This window comes from Esox lucius, chromosome 11 (genome assembly GCF_011004845.1).
Source record: "Esox lucius isolate fEsoLuc1 chromosome 11, fEsoLuc1.pri, whole genome shotgun sequence".
Classification (NCBI taxonomy): Eukaryota; Metazoa; Chordata; class Actinopteri; order Esociformes; family Esocidae; genus Esox; species Esox lucius.
In genome coordinates, this window is record NC_047579.1 from 14,505,441 (window position 1) to 14,520,965 (window position 15,525).

General features: G+C 41.9%; 3 protein-coding genes across 6 annotated transcripts in view; 2 read left to right on the forward strand and 1 right to left on the reverse strand.

Annotated features, from left to right (window-relative positions):
* Nucleotides 1-15,525, forward strand: part of tbcd (tubulin folding cofactor D) — a 75,884-nt gene that overhangs the window by 4,329 nt on the left and 56,030 nt on the right. Inside the window, exons 1-8 of one of the 4 annotated variants that reach the window (XM_013131261.3) lie at nt 8,571-8,660; nt 8,956-9,148; nt 9,254-9,304; nt 9,440-9,537; nt 9,846-9,947; nt 11,897-12,043; nt 13,003-13,058; nt 13,838-13,970. In XM_013131261.3, the coding sequence (XP_012986715.1) occupies nt 8,965-9,148; nt 9,254-9,304; nt 9,440-9,537; nt 9,846-9,947; nt 11,897-12,043; nt 13,003-13,058; nt 13,838-13,970 (771 nt within the window). In that variant the 5' untranslated portion in view covers nt 8,571-8,660; nt 8,956-8,964. Of the gene's footprint in view, nt 1-8,570; nt 8,661-8,955; nt 9,149-9,253; nt 9,305-9,439; nt 9,538-9,845; nt 9,948-11,896; nt 12,044-12,303; nt 12,399-13,002; nt 13,059-13,837; nt 13,971-15,525 lie in introns of those variants that run through there. The other 3 variants (XM_029123625.2, XM_013131263.3, XM_020050978.2) reach the window with 3 other exon arrangements.
* arl16 (ADP-ribosylation factor-like 16) lies at nt 92-2,519 on the reverse strand. The gene is made up of 5 exons (XM_020050694.3): nt 2,375-2,519; nt 2,031-2,089; nt 1,799-1,915; nt 1,334-1,449; nt 92-1,205 (listed from the first exon to the last, which is right to left on the reverse strand). Exons 1-5 carry the CDS (start codon nt 2,433-2,435, stop codon nt 1,037-1,039), a joined length of 522 nt encoding a protein of 173 aa, XP_019906253.2. The 5' UTR covers nt 2,436-2,519; the 3' UTR covers nt 92-1,036.
* LOC105006163 (ketosamine-3-kinase-like) lies at nt 2,630-7,288 on the forward strand. Its single transcript, XM_013131265.4, has 6 exons — nt 2,630-2,929; nt 3,297-3,448; nt 3,617-3,708; nt 5,459-5,532; nt 5,779-5,901; nt 6,389-7,288. Exons 1-6 carry the CDS (start codon nt 2,789-2,791, stop codon nt 6,725-6,727), a joined length of 921 nt encoding a protein of 306 aa, XP_012986719.3. The 5' UTR covers nt 2,630-2,788; the 3' UTR covers nt 6,728-7,288.

The window sequence follows — 15,525 nt, forward strand, 5'->3', positions numbered from 1 at the left end:
CATACCTGCCAAATGGGAGCAAACGGACGTCAAAGGTCTGCTCAAGGGAACTGAATCCACCCCTGATGTGGCCCTGATAAGCAGGTGTAAATTAAAACTCCTGAGGTGTTTAATCGTGATTTCAGAGGGAGCTACAAGCTTGGCTTAAGATGTCTGAACCCTTAAACTAGATGTTTCAGTTTGCTTGGACTCCAAGGTGACTGTTCCTCATGTGATAACATTGGATGTGGTTGGTCAAAAGGCCCATAAGTGAATAAAATGATCTGAATTGGGCCAGCCTTTGTAAATGCAGCCATTGTCACCAGGCCAGTTCACCCAACTGAACCTCACTCCCCAGAACTGTTTTGCACAAAATGATATGCTGCTGATTGTTGACAATAAATAGACATATTTCAACCACAAATGCATCAATGTCATGCCTCCTCAATTGGACATGATGCCATAAGGACGACAGCATCATTCTAGGTGGGATAAGATTGTAAGGACAATGACATCTATACTCCAGCACACTGGATTTGAAATTAAACAATGACAAAAAAATTGCAGACATGGCTTTAAAGGTATTTACATTGATAAACTGTGAAGTGTTTGATGAAAAATTTGTATTGATCACACTCACTAGAGCTACCAAAAGATCTAGAAGGGATTCTAGGTGCAGCATTTGCATTTGGAGTCTGTTGTTGTTTTTCAACATCATGACCTGAATCCAACTGAGCAAAAAGAAAATTGCACCAAAACAAACTGGAACTGAAGACAGCTGCAGTACAGGCCTTTCAGAGCATTATCAGGAAAGTTGCCCAAAAACCTGTAATTCTTACACATATCACAGTTTAAGGATATAAATACCCTAAAAATTAAAGCTGCTTTTTAACCTCAGCGTTTCATTTCAAATCCAATATACACTAATGTCTGTTGTGTATGTGAAGCAGAGGGAGATCGCCCTGTGACATCACTTCCTCAGTTGGTGGTTACATCATCCAAAATCCCATGACAACAATATCAACTTTACGAGGAACTGCTTTCTAGAAGGAAAATGTCATTGATCCTTTAGGGTGGAGTCCAACCAGTCCAAAACCTCCTGCAGTCCCTGGCCGGAACGAGAGCTGAGCTCAAGAGTGGTGATTGGCTGCGGTGCGGAGGCGATGATGTCATCCATCCTGAACAGTGACTTAATCTCTACTAGACTCATGGTACAGGGGAGGTCCCTGGGTTATGGTGAGAAAAGGGTGGATTAGAAGGGAGGGAGAGGTACTGTTGATAAAATGATGCACATGATGAGAATGAAGGTATCCTACTAGAAATAAGGTAGCTAGAAATCCACCACTTGCCTAACCTCTTGTTGAAGATGACCAGGACCGATGCATTGTGGAGCTGCTCAGCTGAAAGAACAGACAGTAGCAGGATACAGGAGGAAGAAATCTGAGTGATGTTGGCAGAGTCCACCATAAACTACAGGAGAAACACAAGATATCATGATTTTGTATTCTATTTCAATCCCCGTTGTTGGGGTGATTGCACTTCTTATCTCCCACACATTTATTTAATATTTTTAAGTTTGATGTGTATGAAAAAATGTATGATCTGTTGAGAAGGTGCGATCAGGGAGATTCGCTTCAGGTTTGACTTCTGCGTAACTCGGTCAACTTGCTGTTGCCTCAAAGAAGCCTGGGTGTAGTGGCTGGGCCTGGCAGGGCCTAAAAGCCTCTCAGTACTCAATATATCACCCTCTTTAAAACAAATAGAAACTGTATTAAATGACTCGTCTAGTTAACCTGAGTTCATCTTGTTCTGTACTCACAATAACTGAGGAACAGTCAGGGTAGTAACTAGGCCAGATAGGACCCATGCACCCTCCCAGTTCTCTCACTGTCACATTCTGCTTCTTTAGTGTTAGGTCTGTCAGGTTGGTGCCCACCTGAAATAGTTGAAACAACAATGATCCAGAAAATTCACATTTTGTGTTAAGACACCCGCAAATTGATAAAATAATTTGACACAAAAATAACAAATCGACACATATGTTGGCTTACTGTAGGCAGAGTAACAGGGGGCTCCCCTAATTCAGATACTCCATCTCTCAAACTGAGCTGTAGACGGTCTGTTAAAGATGGTTAAATAGAATTGAAAGGGCGACAATAGTTATTGTATTTACAGGTTAGGCGAGGAGAACAAAGTGGCGAATGACAGTGGTCGTTTTTCAATATTATATACACATCAGTTAAGCAGAGTAAAAGTAAAGGAAGAGACTGATTTATAACACCGCTGTCGCCTTGTTTTCACTTGGTTGTACACGCAACGTTAGCTACTTTGGTTAACTAAATCACCCAACGTTCTGTTGCTTTGAGAACTAGCTAGCTATTTTATTAAAGGATATTCTGTAAACGCTTCAAGAGCAGTGTCTTTCCAACACCGGTTGCACCAAGCAGCAAACACATTTCTCAAAATCGAACAGATAGATTCCATCCGAATCAAAGATTGTGCTCTTCCTTTGGAACCATAGCGACGCTGACAGGGTCGAGTTTAGCTGCTGCGATGGCAAATACCTAAAAGCCAATCATTGCACATCCGGATTCTCATTGGTCAGTTAATTGCAGTCGAAACACAACCCAAGTTATTTCCGCTACAGAAACTGAAATGCAAGTCCCGCCTTCTTCCACTCAAAACATAAACAAAACCAACACCATTGGAAGTCAAACCGAAATACGTTTGCAAGTCAAACACTCCTGGTGTTGTGCAAGTGAAGAAATTGCTTCTTCGTTAATTATTTGGTGAGCATTGGAGACTGATAATGGAATCGCAGCTGAAAAAGGAGCTGGGAACGTCCATGCTGAAGTCAACTGGCCATTCTGGAGGTGGTTGTATCAGTGAGGGACAGAGCTATGATACTGACAACGGGAGAGTGTTTGTCAAGATCAACCACAAGAGTCAGGTCGATAGTTTTGTTAATTATTAATTCCCTATTGCATTGGTTTTACTTGCCTTGACGTATGCAGTATAGGATATGCTCACATTTAGCCTAGGGTACCAGATTTTTTAGCTATTATTCCTCACCCTGCATTCCATGTCATGTGGTCATGTTCAACAAATAATGTTAGTTTAAGAGACATACCCGGACTAGCTCAAACTAGTTGGCCACTGCAAAATACTAAGCAGATCACATCTATCATAATCTCAGGTCAAAGCTTGATGGATACATAGGCTTAATCTTAATGTACAATACATGTATGCACGTAGGGCTAGGCCACTATCTAAACTTTACATTTCCTTGGATTACATCTCTAATCCTTGTCTTCCAGGCAAAGCTAATGTTTGATGGTGAGCAGGCCAGCTTGGAGGCCATCTTGATGACAGGCACAGTGAAGGTCCCCAAGCCTTTGAAGGTGATAGAGCTGGATACAGGAGGGTCTGCATTTGTCATGGAACACATTGACATGACGGGTCTCAGCAAGTAGGAGAGCCCACTTATACACAGTGCTATACACCGGTCTTTAGCATATCTTGTTGTCTTTGCCTGTCTTCTTTTTGTTTTTCTTCTTCCTTTTATAATTTAGTACATTAATAAATATTGGGATTATTGAAATTCATCTGTTAATGGTCAGCTGATCAAATCCCCCAGGCACTCCAAGCAGCTAGGAAAGTGTCTTGCTGATCTGCACCTGCACAACCAGAGACAGAGGGACAGGCAGAACAAGGATCAGCAGACAGTTGGTAGAGATCTCAACTAGTTCAACTTTCTCACATATTTTAATTCACCTAGTCCATCTTTCTCACATTCTCATTCACATTATCCAGCTTTCTCACATATTTTAATTCAGCTTGCCCCACTTGCTCATACACTCATCTAAAGGATTATTAGGAACAGCATCCAAGTTCTCATTCTGTTTACGCTCAAAATTGCTTAAATCACCTTTCTTTCCCATTCTGACATTCTGCTTGGAGTTCAGGAGATTGCCTTGACCAGGACCACACCCCTAAATGCATTGAAGCAACTGCCATGTGATTGGTTGATTAGATAATTGCATTAATGAGAAATGTGTTCCTAATAATCCTTTAGGTGAGTGTATATTCTAATGAACCTAGTCCAACTTTTACACACCGATCTGCCATAACATTATGATCACTAACAGGTGAAGTGAATAACTCTGATTATCTCATTATCATGGCACCTGTCAGTGGGTGGGATATACTAGGCAGCAAGTGAACATTCTGTTCTCAAAGTTAATGAGTTAGAAGCAGGAAAAATGGGCAAGCGCAAGGATGTGAGCGACTTTGACAAGGGCAAAATTGTGATGGTGAGACAACTGGGTCAGAGCATCTCCAAAACTGCAGCCCTTGTGGGGTGTCTGCATTGGTCAGTACCTATCAAAAGTGGAAAAGCTGTAAACTGGCGACAGGGTTACGGGTGGCCAAGGCTCATTGATGCACGTGGTGAGCGAAGGCTGGCCCTTGTGGTCCGATCCAACAGACGAGTTACTGTAGCTCAAATTGCTGAAGAAGTTAATGCTGGTACTGATAGAAAGGTGTTAGAACACATCACAGTTTGTTGCGTATGGGGCTGTGTAGCTGCAAACCAGTCAGGGTGCCCATGCTGACCCCTGTCCACTGCTCAAAGTGCCTACAATGGGCATGTGAGTGTCAGAACTGGACCGAGGAGCAAAGGAAGAAAGGGGTCTGGTCTGATGAATTACACTTTATTTTACATCATGTGGATGGCCGGGTGCGTGTGCGTTGCTTACCTGGGGAACACATGGCACCAGGATGCACTATGGGAAGGAGGCAAGACAGCGGGGGCAATGTGATGCTTTGGGCAATGTTCTGCTGGGAAAACCTGTGTCCTGCCATTCATGTGGATGTTACTTTGACACATTACCACCTACCTGAGCATTGTTGCAGACCATGTGCACCCTTTCATGGCAACGGTATTCCCTGATGGCATTGGCCTCTTTCAGCAGGATAATGCGTCCTGCCACAAAGTAGAAAAGGTTCAGTATTGGTTTGAAAAACACAACAACGAGTTCGAGTAGATTTAGCCTCCAGATTCCACAGATCTCAATCCAATCGAGCATCTGTAGGATATGCTGGATAACAAAAGTCTGATACTTGGAGGCCCCACCTCGCAACTTACAGGACTTGAAGGATCTGCTGCTAACGTCTTGGTGCCAGATAACACAGCACAACTTCAGAGGTCTAGTGGAGTCCATGCATTAATGGGTCAGGGCTGTTTTGGCGGCAAAAGGGGGACCTACACAATATTAGGAAGGTGGTCATAATGTTATGGCTGATCGGTTATATTCAAATTTTTCTTAGTCCCGCTTTCTCACATATTCTAATTTACCTTGTCCAGCTTTCTCACATATTCTAATTTACCTTGTCCAGCTTTCTCACTATACAATTTATGACAGTTTTACAGATTACAGTACTCCATGTCTTTACTCACTGCTCGTTCCAATGTACACAGGAAAGGGAGCCGATGTTCCTGTTATTGAACAGTTTGGCTTCCATGTTCCCACATGCTGTGGGTACCTCCCTCAGGTAGGAAACTGTGGAACGGGTGTTCTCTATTAAAACAATTTTGGTAACTCATCCAGGTTTTGTTGTTTTGCCTTTGTTTGGCAATTTTTCATTTTTTTTATTAACATTTTACTTAAAATGAATACACACCAGATTGTTAGATGTTAGGAGGTGGAACTTGATTTGCACATTTCCCAATAGAGAATCTGGTAACATGGGATTTTATGACAAATGATGATAAAGGCTAATGTATCTCTTCCTTGTCAGGAAAATGAGTGGCAGAGTGAATGGGTGACGTTCTACTCCCGAAACAAACTACAGCACCAACTCAACATGGTGGAGAAGTCTTATGGAGATAGGGAGGCTAGGGAGCTATGGGCTCAGCTGCAGGTAACTTTCATAAGTCCTGAAACCATATTTGGAAGTTCTTGACTATAGACCAGAGGTGGCCAAACCTCTTGCCTGGATTTTTTAAATTCAGTGTCGTTCCAAATATCTTTTGTGCTGTCCAATTTCTTTTGTCAAATTTGGTTTAAAGAAATGTCAGCTATTAAAATATGTAAAGGGCTATTGTGCTTTCTAGATACTCTCCACATATTTCCAGATGTTCAAGAGTAGTCTGGAGTGTGTTATTTAACTCATCAATTTGTATTTATTTTTTATTTATTCAAACCTGCCACTTGAAAACATTGCTGCTGACATGCAAAACATTTGGGTAATGTAACAGTGGACTAATGAAACACATGCCACAAGACGGTTTTTGGATTAATTTGAATCTTATTTCATGTCAGTTTGTAGTCTGTATTTTGTCAACTGCTTCAAGTATGTTCAGCAACTGTCTTCTCATCTATCTCTGTATGACATCTCCTCCTCTTAGCTGAAAATCCCTTCTCTATTCACCGACGTGGAGGTGTTTCCGGCCCTGCTTCACGGTGACCTCTGGGGGGGGAACGTGGCAGAGTGTTCCGACGGCCCGCTCATCTTTGACCCCGCCTCCTTCTACGGCCATGCAGAGTTTGACTTGGGCATTGCAGGAATATTTGGAGGGTTCAGTGACTCCTTCTACTCTGGGTACCATGAGAAGATCCCCAAGGCCCCGGGCTTTGAGAAGAGACAAAAGCTGTACCAGCTGTTCCACTATCTCAACCACTGGAATCATTTTGGTGGAGGATACAGAGGGTCCTCATTGAGGATCATGAAGGATCTGGTGAAATAATGTATGCATTATTAAACATTCACAGCATTGGCAAGAACCTGCCTGAAGCTCGCAGCTAGGTCTTACGCACAAAACCTGAGCATGCTAGTCTTAACCCAAATGCTTCTTTCCGTCTAAAAGGTGTTTTGGGCATAGACACACGGCTAGTTTTGAGCTTAGTTGGATGCCAATCCAGAATAAGGAAATTCCTCTGATTTTATTTGGGTGATTTCTGAATTAATTAATGATTTTGTTGTTAGGGAACATTTTTAGAAAAATACCAATACACAATGAATTAGTACACCATTGAAAAGATATTTCATGAAACACATATTGCTGTTTGTGTTGAAGTGCTTGTCAAATACAACATTTTTGAAATGCATTCCCAGCTCTTTGAGAACTGTAGCATGTATAGAGCTTACATACAATATTGGAAATACATTTACTTAAAGTGTAGACATAGCAGTGAACAAAGTTATGATCTGTTTATGTATTATCTGATGAGTTGTCTTAATTAGCTTTGTTATAAAGCTGTGTGAATATTAATAATGCATTGCAAATAAAGTACATTACTTGCGTGTTTTTATGTATACATTTTGTTACCCTACTAACCCAACCATGTGGAAAATCAGACCGAAAATGAATGCAAAGGTTGTAGTAATAGTGTGCAAGGTTCATAGTGTGCATTTAGTAAAATCATAACACCACTTCTGAAAATGTGACTTGGTTACTAACGATGCACGAGAAAAATAAACATGCGTGTCTGATATCCCTATGGTCTGTTCTGTCCAATGAGGATGTTTCACTCAAAAACAAAACGCTTTTGTTCTTTTTGTATTTAGTCGCATTCCGTACTTGGGCGGTGCAGCAACGTGAGAACTCCACAACAGAACAAACGGATTAGCGTCATGCTGGCCATAGATGTCTATTATGCTGGCAACATTAGAGATTCCGTAGCAACAATAAGACTTCCGGTTTTCGAATTTTGCTTTCAAAATACAAGTCCGCGGTAAAACGTGATTTTAATAATATTAAATGTATCGATTTTGACACTTTGCTTCGTGTATATTGTAAACATGTATTGTAGGAAATGTTCAGGAGAGTCTATAGAGTGATTATATGCAAATAAATCAAGTGCCCCTTGATTTCTTTTTCACATAATCACTCTATAGAGTCTCCTGAACATTTCCTACAATACATTCACTGCGGCGTATAGAACAGTTTTTTCTGTATCAGTCAATATGTATTTCATATCCATTGAGTTACATTGTGTCCAATGGTATGGGTGGAGTAAAATGCCAGCAACAATTGCAAATACAGAGTGCCCCTTGATTTTTTTTGCACATAATCACTCTATAGATTCTCATGAACATTTCCTATAATACATTCACTGCGGCTCATAGAAAAGTTTTTTTTCTGTATGAGTCAATATGTATTTCATTTCCGTTGAGTTACATTGTGGAAAAAGAGGGTGTGGAAATATTGTGTTGCTAGATGTAGCACACCATTCCCCATGATTAGACAGGTTTGTCTTGCTCTACACACTCTCCTGAACATTTCCTACATTGCTTTCTCTGTGGAATATTCAATAGTTTATGAGCTATGAGGCAATATGTATTCCGTATTCAGTCATTGGCATTGTCTGAATTTTGCCCTTGGAACTTGTTTTTATACCCACTTTTTATTGAATTACTCTTAAATATAATCATATTTGAATTGTTGTCAATGTGTTGAGTGGTACATTTTCTTGAACAATGAATAAACTCAATTTATATCCGTTTTGAAGTAATACGTTGGTCTCTTTTATTTAGAAAATGTCCTTATTTTCGTGACCCGGAAATGTTTCTTTAATGTTGCTCACAAGACGCTCATAACAAACGGAGTACGCTGAGTCCCTTATCTACTAAGTAATAGTCATTCATTTTCTGAATTTTTTCTCTCTCCATATATACAGGTATGATTCATGCTTCAATATCCAAATGTACGATCTGTGTATTATGTTCTCTTATCAATTTCAATCAGATTTGGGTTGCCACTTGGCAACCACCTACGTTAGTACTGTACTACTAGCTCATAGCTAGTTAACATTATTGCATTGGCTAACAACACATCTATCCTCTATTGTACATTGACACGCCCATGCAATATGTCACACGGTTCTCATCTATTATTTAGGTATAAACGTTGGACAGCATACAAGCATGTGATCAAGTTAATTAAATGTAAAACTTTATACCGGTATCTCTTAGCTAATCACAATGGCCCAGACTGACATGGACTCTGGTGACGAAGGAGGAGGTGGAGGAGAACCAGAGGTGATCGTTCAGGCCAGTGTCCTGGGAGGCTTTACCGAGAGCACCGAGGTTCAAGCCCTGATCTCGAGCCTCCCTGAGGTTCACCAGAAAATGGTGACACGGGAGTCAGCAATACAGAGGTTCTTGGGTGGGGAGCATATGTATATGTCTACATAAAACATTATGAAACTAGACGGACCACAAATTACACCAATTAAAGAAAAGCTTACAACTTTTTTTTCCTTTCTTTCAGTCATAATGAATCGGTATCAGGAGCAGCCCCATCTTCTGGATCCACATCTGGGTAATAACAAACACACACACACCCAAAATGCCTTTTGCATTAGTAAAACATGCCGTGGAGTATTTTTTTATTTTGATTGAGATGATAAGCGTTAATACCTTAATAAGACCTTGTGGTTGTTTCCTGGTAACCCAGAGTGGATGTTGAACCTGCTGTTGGAGGTCATCAGGAGTGAACAGTCTCCGCCTCTCCTGGTTCACCTGGGCTTCAAGTTCCTCTACATCATTTCCAAGGTAACTTCAGATGTGTGTAACAGGGTGGTTCAATGAGTCCCGTTTACATGACTATGTAACCTTTTCTCGGGACCTGAAGGTGTGCGGTGGGTTCGCAGGGCTAATACGTTGACTAACTCAGCGCGTGCGCGCGTGTGTGTGTGTGTGTGTGTGTGTGCGCGCGCGCGTGTGTGTGTGTGTGTGTGTAAAGTTGAGTGTCTTACAATGAAATCTCAGGTCAGATATCTTGTGCCAGTTCTGCTTTCTCACCATGTTTCTAAACCCAATTTAGCCTCCTACAAACTCTCAGCTCTTTTTGTCTTGGCCAGGTGAGAGGGTACAAGGTCTTCATGCAGCTCTTTCCTCATGAGGTGGCAGATGTCCAGCCAGTCCTGGATCTCCTGTGTCGTCAGGATCCCAAAGACTCAGCGGTGAGCCTGAATAGATTAATCTGAACCAGCCCAGTTTCTATTGCCGTCTCCTTATTTGTAATCTTCTTTTTGCAAGAGTTCCATGAAAGTATGACCCTTTACTTAAATGGTAGAGTAAATATCAGTTTAAAGAATATTTATAATGCAAATAATGCTTTCTGCCTTCTGTTGCTTTTTTAGATTCTGATGATTTAATTGGACAGTGTTTTTTCAATCCTGTTTAATGTTATATGTTTTAATTAAATGTTTGTCTTCGTGTCTTTTAGTGGTTACCGAGCCGATTTCCTTCTATGTTTCTGTTAAGTTCATTAATACGTTTCTCCTCGTGCCCATTGGCTTAGACAAATTATTGGTGGCACAATCGTCTATTGCAGCCTTTCTCAACTGATGTTTCTCAACTGGGTCACCAGAGATGTTCAAAGGGTCTCAGACGTGTTAAATAAGTTTAATATATTATTTATTTAAATTTTGAAGGCCTACTCATATACACAGTCACAGTGCATTGCTTATTGTTACTGGAGATATACAGGTGTCTCAAGTAATGAGGTACTGCGCTGTCCCATGCCAAACACTAAAACATTAACACTGTTTTACATTATTTACAGTGTTGAAGTTCTTTGAATAGCACATATTTTTTGTGATATTTTACCACTTGTTAAAAAGAAATTCTGCACCAATTATCAGTATTTAGGAAGTTTGACAATGTCAAGAAAATGTGCATGATTTGACAAAAGCAATGGTGCTAACCAGTGCAGTAGATGCATATGTAGTTATATCTGTTCTACCAAAACTAGCTGGCTACAGTTAATAAGTAGCAACCAGCTGATATGAGATTTCACGAAGCCACCTGTCTGTTGTTGATGTGACGCCTGCAGTAACGTCACCTTACTCTCCTGTGTCAGCTCCTGCTCTACACAGTTGATTAAAGGAAGCATTGCATTGATGTTGATCTACAGACTAATTTCTGACAAATTGCTCCAAATTTTGCGGCAGAATCTTGACAAAATGTTGAGTTAAGCAAGCTGTTTATGTCAGATGTTGTTAATTTAGCTAGCCGGGGAGGGACTGTTTACTGATTTAAGAGGCATGATCAGCTTGTAAAGTCCTTGAAGATTCAAAACAGTGTTTTGTCACTGATTTTGAAAAAGCTCTATGACTGAGCTGAGTCTATTGTTGCATCCTTCTCTTAAAGTGATCATTCATAATGGTTAATTCCTCTTGAATTGGTCATGTTTACTGATTGAATGGCTGTCAAGTCTTGCCTTTTAAAACAGAACTATAACCTATTTACATTGTTTATTTGTTTTATTTGACCTTTGTTTAATCAGAAAAAAAACGTTTTGCAAAAGAAACGTGTCCCATGAGGTAGTAACAACCTATACAACAATACAAAATGTAAACTGTAATACAATCCATAACATCCAATATGGGGTTGTGACTTAATATTCGTTGTGAAATGTGGGTATTGAAGGAATATAGGATGAGAGCCACTAGCCTAGCGGTTGAGGTGTTGGGCCAGAAACTAAAGGTCACTCTTTCAAGTTCCTTGAGTTGAGGAGATGAAACATTAGTCTATGTGCCTTTGAGTGAGGCACTTAAAAATGCGATGAACAAATATTTTATATTTCACAATTTTCTTTTTCTCTCAACAGTGACACAGTATTACAATACTGGCTGAGATCACAAACAACATCTTTACCCTTCTTTCCCCTGCAAGTGTCTGTATATGACAAATGGTTGAACACCCTACTCCTAGTTACTCTGGTTCAAAAGGTCTGCTAGATGCCTAAAGATGGGAGACGTGCTACAACCTCCTTCACCAATAAACCCTATTTTCCTGCCCTTTCCATTAGGCATGGGAGATCGGCTACATACTGCTTTTCTGGTTGTTAATATGACCTTCCTGATAAACTTTAACCTCTGAACTCTCTCCCTGACCCTTCTCTTAGACATGGGAGACCCGCTACATGCTGCTGCTGTGGCTGTCCATGACCTGCCTGATTCCCTTCGACCTCTCCCGCCTGGACGGTCATCTGACCTCTGATCCCAGTCAGGCCAGGGAGCCAATAATGGACCGCATCCTTGCTGTGGCCAAGGTAACTAGACCAGGACTTTTCTACCACCCGGGGTGCTGAATTAAGCACTGAAGTGCCAGAAGAACTGGAACACCAGTCTAATACATGGTAGGCCTCCCATGGGAGCGTGGAACTTGTGGAAGTATTCTGTAAGCAATGAACACCACACTTCCTGCAGAGCGGTCCATAATTCTGTTGTATTCTGAGGCGTAGGATATCGGTGTTCCACATCGTGTTGCAGGGCATCCCAGATGTGTTCGATAACATTGAAATCTGGCGACTCAGGGGGGAATGGCACACAGATCCGTCTGCCCGAAACAGTTGGAAACGCTACTCGTCAGACCAGGCTAGTCGTTTCCAGTCATCAAGTGCCAAGGTGGGGCGCATCGCTGTGTGTCGAGAATTCATCAGGGGTACTTGAGTTGGGTGTCGGCTCCTAAAGCCCATATCCCGGGGGGAACGTTGCACCGTCCTCACGCTGATGTTTGTTGAGGGCCCAGCATTGAATGCAGACGTTATTTGAGGCAGAGCTGCGTGAGCCGCGTGAAATGATTCCTGCCAGCCGACGCTGGTCAAGTTCTCCCAGTCTTTTTACGGCCTCACTGCTGTCGTAGGTTAGATGTTTTTTCAGAATCCAAGTATTCACGGTGCACCCTTGAAATGGTAGTGTGTGAAAATCCAAACTTCTCCTCTACCTCCGAAATGTTATGACCCATCTCACAAGCTCCAACTATTAAACCGCGTTGAAAGTTGTTCAAGTCGTGATAACTTGCCATTCTCATGGTGGAAACAGCTCTAGATGTTTCTACAGATGTCTATCTCTTTATAAATGCACTGGCAGACACAACCAATGATGTGCATGGCTGGTGTTGCTATGTATTTTGAATGGGCTCATCTGGACCAGTTTTTCTGGCACTTCAGTGTTTCTGTGTGTTTTATGTTTAGTTTGTAACCAACTTCTTGTATTTTGTTATTTTCAGTCTTACCTGATGGTCACTGATAAATCAAGAGATGCTGCGTCTGTGTTAGTATCAAAGTAAGTCTACTGCCTTATTATGTACATTTACAGTCATGGCCATAAGTATTGGCACCTGTTGGACAGAAGAGACCAAATCACAGCTTTTTGGTAAAGCACGCCATCTTTATGTTAGAAAACAAAATATAGCCTAAAAGGAAAACTACACTTTCCCCACTGTCAAACATGGAGGAGGTTCAGTGATGTTTTGGGGACTTTGCTGCCTCTGGTACTCTGTGCCTTGAATGTGTGCATGGCATCATGAAGTGTCAGAAAGCTGGTTTGTGGGTCTTCTTTTTATTTTCTGATTGAATTGGATTTATTAGGTTCTGAATCAAAAATGAATGTTCTGTAATATTAATAGAGAAATTAAGAATTCTATAGACCAAATTGAAACACATTTTTTGAAACCGTGTGAGTTATTTGAATTAAGGATGACAGTAATTCCGACCATGTAGATAGGCCATAATCGATTCTGTTTAATATCAATTTGTCTAACTCATGTGAACACCTACCGTAATCGGTTTAAGGTCAAAATGGAAATACACATATGCTGATCAAAGCACTTGGTTTCCAGAAGGATCTTTTGACGTAATTGATGTTTCAGCTGTGTATTTGATCCAGGCCACCAGCCAGGCCAGCCTTGCCCTTTAGAGTGCTGGAGGTCATCACACCCAACACTTCAAGTTGCATTCTATTTCCCTACCAAAAGAGGGCGTCCTTGTTTGTAAAGATAAACATGTTCAGACCTAGCCCAGAGTGCTTCTAGCGTCTCGTTAAGTAGAAATGTGTGTGCGCAGGTTCGTGACACGTCCTGATGTGAAGCTGAGGCGTCTGGCAGACTTCCTGGACTGGAGTCTGTCCTCTATCTCCCAGGCTGATGACCAGACCATGGAGGGGACTGTGATCCTAGATGGAGCCCTGCAGTCTCTGGTAGTGTGTGTGTGTGTGTGTGTTGGACACACCCATTCAAGGTCTTATTTCCAAAAGTATGTGGACACCCCTACTAATTATTAAGTTCAGGTGTTTTAGCCGCACCCATTGCTCAAAGGTGCATAATATCCAGCACATAGCCATTAAATCTCCATAGACTAACATTGGCAGTACAATGGGCTGTACTGAAGAGCTCAGTGACTTTAAATGTGGCACTGTCATAGGATGCCTTCTTTGCCACAAATCAGTTTATGACATTTTCTGCCCTACTAAATCTGCCCCTATCAACAGTAAGTGCTATAATTGTGAAGTGAAAGCATCTAGGAGCAATAACAGCCCAGCCACGAAGTTGTAGACACAGAGCAGGGCCATCGAGTGGTGAGGCACACAGCACGTAAAAATCAGCGATCATCTGTTGCAACACATCAACATGCGCAATGCTAATCGTCGGCTGGAGCGGTGTAAAGCACCCTGCCACTGGACTCTGGAGCAGTGGAAATGTGTTCTCTTGGGTGATAAATCGTGCTTCACTCTCTGGCAGTCTGATGAACCCTACTTACTGGAATGCATAGTGCCTACTGTAAAGTTTGGTGGAGGAGGGATTATGGTCTGGGGCTGTGTTTCAGGGTTTGGGCTAGGCCCCTTAGTTCCGGGGAAGGGTAATCTTAATAATACAAGATACAAAGACATTTTTGACATTTGGGTGCTTCCAACTTTGTGGCAACAGTTTGAGGAAGGCCCTTTCCTGTTCCAACATGACTGTGCCCCTGTGCACAAAGTGGGCTTCATAAATGCATGGTTCTACAAGGTTGGTGTGGCCTGCACAGAGCCCTGACCTCAACCCCATTGAACACATTTGGGATGAATTGGAACAGTTGCGAGCCAGGCCTGGTCCAATATCAGTTCCTGGCCTCACAAATGCTCTTTTGGTTGAATGGGCAACATATTCCCACAGAGACACTCCAAAATCTTGTGGAAAGCCTTCCCAGGCTTTCCACTGGAAGTGGGGGTGGGCAGGCTTTCCACTGGAAGTGGGGGTGTTATAACTGGAAGTGGGGGTGGGCAACTCCATATTAATGCCAATGGTTTTGGAATGGGATGTCCAACAAGCTCATATAGGTGTGATGGTCCGGTGTGCTCATACTTTTTGCCATATAGTGTTGGAGTTAAGGTTAGTGTTATGGTTGGGCTTTCAGTGGTTAGGGTTAGGAATTAGAATCCCCTAAAAAGTTCTCCCAAGTAAAACAAGTGTCTGTGCGTGTGTGTTTCTAAACCTGATGCCTCTCTGTGATCGCACATTCCCTGGTAGGACATTGTTGTGGCTCATTTGTTCCCTGGGGCCACCCATATATCAAGCGTTCAAGTGTTTTGGCGTCGTCGCTTTTCCACCTAATCAGACAAATTGACGCATCGAGTTGATCTTGTGTCGCTCCCCACCTTATCGCGGTAACGAAATACAGCAGAAATTCTGAAGATACGTTATAGTCACACATCTTGCATTATTTTGCAGGCACACCCCTCCCTTAGGCATTTCGGGTGAGGTACTCAGCTTTCC